Below are 7754 nucleotides of genomic sequence, written 5' to 3'. Positions count from 1 at the left end.
CGTTGGCTACTATAGACTAAATCGATAGTTTTTAGTCGATGGTGCCCATCACTATGTCAGACAGTGTAGGGCACCCTGTAGTATTTTTTATAACTAGGCGCCTAAAAGACATGCGTTAATGACGTCACAGCTAGAGATGTCACGTGAACGCAATTTTGTCTATTTAATTTTCGACGGAATTGGGCGCTAAAAGGGATTTATATGACGCACGTAAATTGATTTAAATTCAATTATGTTGGTAAAATATTGAAACATGCCCAGTTTTTTTATCTTTTCATAAATTATCTTTTCTTCAGCGAGGTACGAGAGTCTAGTTAGAATTTCTGTACCTCGAATTGTACATCGATCTATCAATAATTTAGTGTACGTTGCCTAAAATTGAACTTTGAAAACTGAGATTAGTAATTTGGTCAAGGTACATGAAATAAAAGTGACAATATTCATTTCCATTAATGTATTAATCAGAATTATTCTTTTTTACAATAAACTAGATTCGAAACAGAGGAAATTGATTTCAATAGAAGTCCGTTTAGATAAGATGACAATTTCATGATATTCAAAGTTCAAATTCAAGTTTATACATATATATTCCATGTGTATAATATGTAGTACATGTGATTTCTTATAATCCACGCAACGCGCAAGATCATCTGGAAAATGCTGAAAAATCTGAACAGTATTACCAAATAGGATACTTTTTGAACTATATGAACTAAATTTAAACCCGGTAAGTTACAACAAACTGAAAGTTTTCGTCGAAACATTGGAACTTGTTTTATAATTATTACTGTTTTACAATTTGATTGTTTGTATATGTAAATTACGTTCACGTTAGTTCTCAATTGTTTGTTACTTTTAATTTGATAAATATCAATTTTAATATCTTAAATAAAAGTTTTACTTACATAATATTATTATTTTAGCTTCGGAGATTTATTTCGAAGTTTTGTACCACACTACTGTTAATAAAAACAGTTACATCAAAATTAACCTCGTTTTTATACTCTGATCAATACATTTAAAAAGTGTTTACTATTTTAACTATAAACGCAATTATATTTTATATGAAAGTTATTTATTGTCCAGATTATTCTTTTGGTTGAACCAGATGAGATGATGGATGTTGCCACTCCAACTCCTCAAGATCTTCAAAGGAAGTTATATTTCTTAGTAGAGCAGCTCCAGCACATGGCGAGCGAACTTCCTCCTAAATATCAAATGCGTCTTCCATATGAATTATTATCAGGCTTAGCCAATTCTCTATTAAACGACACAATATTCGAGATTGTTAAAGGATTGATGGAGATTCAGCATGTAACAGAGAAACATCTCTTCCAACAACGTCTTCAGCTTCTTAATCAGCAGAAAATCGAAATGCAAGAGTCATTATCCTCTGCATCAACAGAAGAAGAAGTATCACCGATAAAAGCTGCTTTATACAAAAAACATAAAGAAGAACTAAAGGAAATGGATATGAAGTTAGTTTTGCAATTGGATCAGAAAGTAGCAGACCAACAAAGTATTTTAGAAAAAGCTGGTGTACCAGGGTTCTACGTTACGAACAATCCGACAGAAATACAAGTACAAATGAGACTTTGCGACTTTATAATTAGATTAAGCAAAATGGAAGTTCCAAGCTGATATACAAGCTGGTTTATACAACATTTGATACACGAGTTTCTGTAACTTAAATGAAATTTTGAATTATGCGATTTAGTACAATTAGATTTATTTTAATTGACAAATTGTACAATAGTTCGTTTGACACAGTATTTGCAAAATAACAGTTTGTTTAAGATAGTTTAAGGAAGATTATGTCCTTTTCTAGGTTTTAGAAAGGATGTATTAGCAAGTACAGCATTTGTAGAAAATATTCTTTTTATTAGTCATGAATATTTCATCCTCTTTTTTTTTACTCTTCTTGAATTATGTACATAAATTGCGTAATAAACAACACTGTACTATAGCAGAAATAAGATCTGCACACAACAAACAAGTCTTATTTACATGGTATTATAAACGTTATTTCTGTTATTATTATTAATGTTCAATTACAGCCATATGTGATAATAACATAGAATATTTCGTATTTACAATGTTTTTTTAATAAAATGTTCATAAAAAAGAGATTGATGCATTACGATAGTAGCAAAAATCTAAACTTTCTTCCTTGATATCGTTTCAATTTATATTATGTAAAAAATGAATGGTTCACTAATGGAATTGAAATTTGGTGAGTGAAACTATATAAAAAATTTGCATTTCCTTTTCTAAATTTGAAGTTATACGCATATGAAATACTAAATGACAAAATAAATCTTTCGACTTTTCGAGTTTTAACTTAATTACTAGAATGTATAAGTACTTGGTGATTCGAGTAACTCAGTTCATATTTTTACCCAAAAGCGGTGCCGTCTGTGGGGTTGTAATATCAATGTTATAAGGTCTCTCCTGTGCCTGAGTGGTAGTGCTAGTGGTAGTTTGTGGTTGCGTCGCGAAACATATGCGGTACACATCGTCGAAGGTCGTGGCAAAGTGAACCTCAAGGCCATTCGTGATGTATTTAGGGAGATCGTTGTAATCCTTTTTATTCTCCTCGGGTAGAATCACGCAGTTCACGCCGACGCGTTTGGCCTGAAAATATACATAATTCCATATTTAGTAAACAGATATAATTTCTCATTTAACAAGTAATTATAGATTGTACTTACGGCAATTATTTTTTCCTTGATACCACCGACAGGGAGGATTCTACCCATAAGACTAAGCTCGCCCGTCATCGCAACGTTTTGCCTGATTGGTTGGTTCTTGGCAAGCGAAATCAACGCAATCGCGATAGTGATACCAGCACTCGGACCATCCTTAGGAGTGGCACCCTCGGGCACGTGTAAATGCAGATGGGCATCGTAAAGAAAACTGTTCGATGGATCTATCTGAGAAAAATAGCTTCTGGCGACTGTCATCGCAATGCGAATCGATTCCTTCATCACGTCGCCCAAATGGCCGGTGACTTCAAGACTACCTTCCAATTTTTTCGTGCCCAGAGGCTTGCTCAATCTCGTCTCGATGAAAAGAGTAGAGCCACCCATGGCTGTCCACGCGAGACCCATGACCACGCCAGGAGGAGTGACGTCATACAGTCTGTCGTGTGTGAATACAGGTTTTCCTACAAACTCGTGTAAATTGGCGACGTTTACGTCGATTTTGTCCGCTTCCTTCTTAACTACTTTGAACGCCACTTTTCGATGGACTTTCTCTATGTGTTTCTGCAGGCTTCTGACGCCTGATTCTCGACAGTAAGATTTAATTAATAAATTGAGTGCGTCATCGTTTATAGCAATCTGTCCATTCGTCAGACCAGAGTCGCTCATGGCTTGTGGTACTAAATATTGTTTAGCGATTGCTAGTTTTTCCTCTGCGACGTAGCCTGACATATCTATCATCTCCATACGATCTCTGAGAGGTTCTGGGATAGTGTCGGTAACGTTTGCGGTACAAATGAAGAGTACTTTAGATAAATCTACAGCTACATCTAGATAATGATCCAAGAAATTTGCATTTTGCTCTGGGTCTAACATCTCCAAAAGAGCGGAAGCGGGATCACCTTGATGCCCCCTGACGAAAAATATTAATAATAAATGCAATAAATCGATACGAGAAATTATTGATAATTTATAAGACCTATTGTAAATGTACATACTTTCCAATTTTATCGACTTCATCGATAAGAACGAGAGGATTTTCGGTCTTGGTCTTTTTTAAACATTGGATAACTTTGCCAGGCATCGCACCCACGTAAGTTCTCCTATGACCTTTGATTTCTGCAACATCCGTCATTCCACCAACGCTAAATCTAAAATATTCTCGATTGAGCGCGCGAGAAATGGATCTAGCTATGGACGTTTTTCCAACACCCGGTGGCCCATGGAAGCATAGTATTTTCCCTTGCGTCGATCCTTTCAATTGACTGACAGCGATGAATTCTAAAATTGAAATACGAATAATAAATATGCATATATATATATGTACTTTTGCAACTTATACATGATTTATTATAATTACCTAAGATTCTCTTTTTTATATCTTCCATTCCATAATGATCTTTGTCTAAAATTTCGATTGCCTGTTGAAGATTCAAATTCTCTTGGCTAGTTACACCCCATGGCATGGATGTAAGCCAATCCAAATAATTTCTCGTCACACTGAAAATGAAATAATACTATTAAATTGAAGATTAGTTATTAATGACCAATGTTGAAAACAACATCGAAATGTTCACGTTTCACGTATCAAGAGTTAAACATCTTTGACTTAAAAATTGAAGAACGTACTTAAATTCACTACTGTGACTCTCTAAGAAATTTAGTTTATTTAATTCTTCCTCCAACACATCCATCACTGTTTTGGGAACTGTCTTTTGCCTGATACGTTCCCTGTATTTTTCTCCTATGGCATCCTTGTCGTCTTTCTCCAAACCCAACTCCTTTTTGATAACTTTTAATTGTTCATGAAGGATGTACTTCCTGTGCTGCTGTTTCACTTTTTCTTCAACTTCCTTCCCAATCTTTTGTTGCAATTTACTTAATTCGTATTCTTTTTTTAATAGTGCTAGCGATAATCTTAATCTTTTCGAGATCTGTAGATAGAATTATTTGTGAAATCAATTGTAATGATTAAAGTGTAGTTTCTAATTACTTACGTCCATTTCCTCTAACACTTGCTGCAATTCTTGTGCATCTGCTCCTGTCAAAGCAGCGCCCAGATCACTTAAGTAAACTGGATTATCTACGACTCTCTGTCCTTGATGCAACATTTGTTGCAAGGACTCGCGGTATAATGGATTCATGCTTATAATGTCACGAATTGTTTTGATCAACTCTTGTGTCAACGCCTGTACATAAAAATAAAATGTTTTTACTTTTACAAATTAAAATCAAATCAATAAAATAGATTTTGCTCTACACTTACTTTGATTTCTTCGGTTTGTCTAAATTTCTCATGGGTAATATTTACAACTTCTACCATTAACAAAGGCTGGGTACTGGACTGAGTTGTGGAATCTGTCGGAGGATTAACTGAGGGATTAACTGAAGGAGTAGCCAAAGGATTAACTGGAGGATTAGGTCTTTCCTCTGGTCTTTCTTGTGCTTCTTCCGGTACTTTATTTTCAGGGGGGATTTCCTCAATTTTTTGTACCCTTTCCGGTTCTGGGATTTTGTTTTCCAGTTTCTTACGAATAAGCGCCCTACGACTCGTTTTGCCACCAGAAACGGAATCGTCTACAGGGACGCGAATTGTTGTGTTTAATAGAGGAAACGTCAGTTTCATCTCTGTATAGTATAGCGTTTATTTGTATTTACATATAAATTAATTTGAAAACACACACAATTAAATTAATAGTATTTCTCAAACCAAACTAACACGAAATAAAAATGTAAAAGAATTTTTTTATTGCTTAGTCAAAAGGATTTATACAAACGTTTCTTGTACGCACCTTGTTGAGGTCTCGGAAGATCTTCTAAAATCTGGCCAACAATTCTAATCCTTCTATGCGCCATTACAACTAATCTTAAACGATTTCCTAAATCTTGTACTTCGTGTATTTGTGCAAATGTTCCAACAGGGAAAACATCATCTAAATTTTGTACAATCTCTGATTCGTTTCTACCAAAATGATTAACTTCAGACATCGAACTTATTAATGCTTATCGATAAGAATATATCTATACTGCTTACTCTTCGGACTTCTTTAAAAATATTCCAACATAGGGTTGATTCAGCTTCACTTTTCTACGAATGAGATCCATGAGAATTGGATTACTAAGTTCTATTAATTTTATAAATCTTGGAAATACTGGGTTTCTATTAATGGCTATTACAGGAACGTGAGGCCATACTTCTGGCACTACCACTGTGGCTGGTAGCGAAGCTGGATCTCCCATTTCGTCTTCAGCGTTTCCACTAGAAAGTAATATGATTAGGAAGTATTGTAATTAACATAGTTCACAGATCTTAAAAAATCTTAACTGATCTTAAGCTGTGGATTTTCATACAAAATAAATTATGTATGTTATCAGTATAAAAAAATTTCTTTTATTATTTAAATATTGCATATATATTTTGCTTCTGTTTACAATTTCCTTATAAATGCATTGAATCTTTAGGGACTGGCTGTTAGCATGTTTTCAGGCTTGAAAATATTTAAACATGTGTAAAGGCAAATGTGAATTATTTTTAATCAGGCAACATCATTAAGATGTAAATACAGAATAAGTATGAAAATCCTTATCATTAGATTATAAAATGTTAAAATATAAGCATTATTAGAGATAATTACTTATTAGAATCTTTATCAGTGGGCCGTTTTGTGGCAAATGACCTGATCGACATAATAGCAGCGGTCTGTCGATGGCTGTGGATATTTCTGGTGAACGTTCCATGATATTCGTTAAGTTTTATTCTCCGGAATTGTGGCCGAACATACACCGACAACTCATTGGAATCCGGCCGGTGATTTCTGCAGAATGATCGAACGATCGTCACACGGTGTCGAAAAACGGGCAACATCTTGAAATTCACCGCTGTCACCAAACGCATCGTTCCCAGTTCCTGCTCACGATTCGCATAAACGTTTTATATTCGTCGGTACACTGTACAGAAACTTCCCGAGACAGGTTATGTATCTTATTGCGGCAGATCAGCTTGGATCAGTCTGATGAAACTCTGCTAACCTAAGAGGAAATTATTCGAGTTGCCGATCAGCTGTTCCGTATGTACATTACAAGCAGGATTGTGTGAGTTCGAGTCAGTGGCCGTGCGAATTCACATTTTTCACATTTTAACAAATTTTTCATCAGACAAGGGGACAAGGTTAAAAAGAATCGGTGATTTTCGTTTGTTGATTAGACATGAACAGCGGTGTATTCTTTCATGCGATGCGATTTCAATGTTCATTATGACCAATTAGGACGTATATACTGTTTTATGTGTATGTATGTATGTGAATAGTACGATATTCACGAAACTGATATTTTAAAACAGACTGACCGAAGTGACAGTATAGAATAATAATGATTTTCTGTTATAACTAATAATGTTATAGTTTTCTGAAGGATTTATCTGTATTTCTGGAACCTCTACTAGCTTTAATGTGAGTCGTAGTTATTTCATCAAAATCTGTGCAGTAGATTTGGTCCATAATGACCTACGCGCAAGATCATTCGATACTTTCGATAGTGTCATTCGCTTACCGCTATGCGAGTATACTGAACGCGCGAAAAAGTGATTGAAATAGATTCAAGAGAAAAATGAAGTTCAACACGGTTCGTTCTACAGTTTAATTTAGATGGGAAGGTATACCGCTTACGAACGCAAACATTAAATTTGTGCCACTTAGTTGAAGAAATATGAATCACAGTTATTTATATATGATATTAAATTTAATTATATTTTATAATTATCTTTTTTGCACAATTTAAATATATTATTAACAACATGGCGACGTAACACTACCTGACGTTGACATTATAGGAGTTGACACGAAATCTTATCGTTTAATTTAGAATAGAATATTCATCAGAAAGAGAGGTTCAACAATGTCGAATAATGCAAGAATATCGATGCAACCATTGAATATTATCACAAGTAACATGAATAGTGAAAATAGTATAACGGATATAAGAAAACTTACTTCAAGTAATCGCATTCAAGTGTTAATTTATTTTATTAATCACGTTTTAATCACATATTTAATC

The 7754-nt window shown here is 34.4% G+C and overlaps 2 protein-coding genes across 7 annotated transcripts; one reads left to right on the top strand and one right to left on the bottom strand.

The window, feature by feature from the left end:
- Positions 1 to 105: 105 nt before the first annotated feature.
- On the top strand, positions 106 to 1657 carry gdl (gonadal protein gdl). 3 transcript variants are annotated; one of them, XM_026816208.1, is made up of 3 exons: positions 107 to 415; positions 492 to 727; positions 1087 to 1657. In XM_026816208.1, the coding sequence occupies exon 3, from the start codon at positions 1114 to 1116 to the stop codon at positions 1639 to 1641; it is 528 nt and encodes a 175-aa protein (XP_026672009.1). In that variant the 5' UTR covers positions 107 to 415; positions 492 to 727; positions 1087 to 1113; the 3' UTR covers positions 1642 to 1657. The 3 variants fall into 3 exon arrangements, with proteins under 3 accessions (XP_017885292.1, XP_026672009.1, XP_017885291.1); XM_018029803.2 differs by having other exon boundaries at positions 106 to 727; positions 1109 to 1657; XM_018029802.2 differs by having other exon boundaries at positions 107 to 727.
- A 47-nt stretch (positions 1658 to 1704) lies between these two features.
- Lon (lon protease homolog, mitochondrial) lies at positions 1705 to 6924 on the bottom strand. Of its 4 annotated transcripts, none has more exons than XM_018029801.2 (11): positions 6580 to 6924; positions 6338 to 6517; positions 5737 to 5961; positions 5495 to 5664; positions 4969 to 5330; positions 4700 to 4891; positions 4332 to 4636; positions 4063 to 4202; positions 3701 to 3983; positions 2712 to 3615; positions 1705 to 2634 (listed from the first exon to the last, which is right to left on the bottom strand). In XM_018029801.2, the coding sequence occupies exons 2-11, from the start codon at positions 6388 to 6390 to the stop codon at positions 2383 to 2385; spliced, it is 2886 nt and encodes a 961-aa protein (XP_017885290.1). In that variant the 5' UTR covers positions 6391 to 6517; positions 6580 to 6924; the 3' UTR covers positions 1705 to 2382. The 4 variants fall into 4 exon arrangements, with proteins under 4 accessions (XP_017885290.1, XP_026672008.1, XP_026672007.1 ...); XM_026816207.1 differs by having other exon boundaries at positions 6338 to 6661; positions 6732 to 6924; XM_026816206.1 differs by having other exon boundaries at positions 6338 to 6924.
- Between the last annotated feature and the right edge of the window lie 830 nt (positions 6925 to 7754).

Source organism: Ceratina calcarata, unplaced genomic scaffold (genome assembly GCF_001652005.2).
Source record: "Ceratina calcarata isolate Rehan_Ccalc_2016 unplaced genomic scaffold, ASM165200v1 scaffold496, whole genome shotgun sequence".
Classification (NCBI taxonomy): domain Eukaryota; kingdom Metazoa; phylum Arthropoda; class Insecta; order Hymenoptera; family Apidae; genus Ceratina; species Ceratina calcarata.
This window is presented reverse-complemented; position numbering and strand designations above follow the sequence as displayed.

What these genes read in the sequence shown, in the direction of transcription:
- Lon (XM_026816206.1), bottom strand. Translation starts at nt 6,597, where the DNA reads ATGCGTTTGGTGACAGCGGTGAATTTCAAGATGTTGCCCGTTTTTCGA. An exon ending in TTTTTAAAGAAGTCCGAAGA is followed by an intron (nt 5,665 to 5,736) that starts GTAAGCAGTATA and finishes TCATTTTGGTAG; the next exon opens with AAACGAATCAGAGATTGTAC. An exon ending in AGTCACAGTAGTGAATTTAA is followed by an intron (nt 4,203 to 4,331) that starts GTACGTTCTTCA and finishes TTTCATTTTCAG; the next exon opens with TGTGACGAGAAATTATTTGG.
- gdl (XM_018029803.2), top strand. Translation starts at nt 1,114, where the DNA reads ATGATGGATGTTGCCACTCCAACTCCTCAAGATCTTCAAAGGAAGTTA.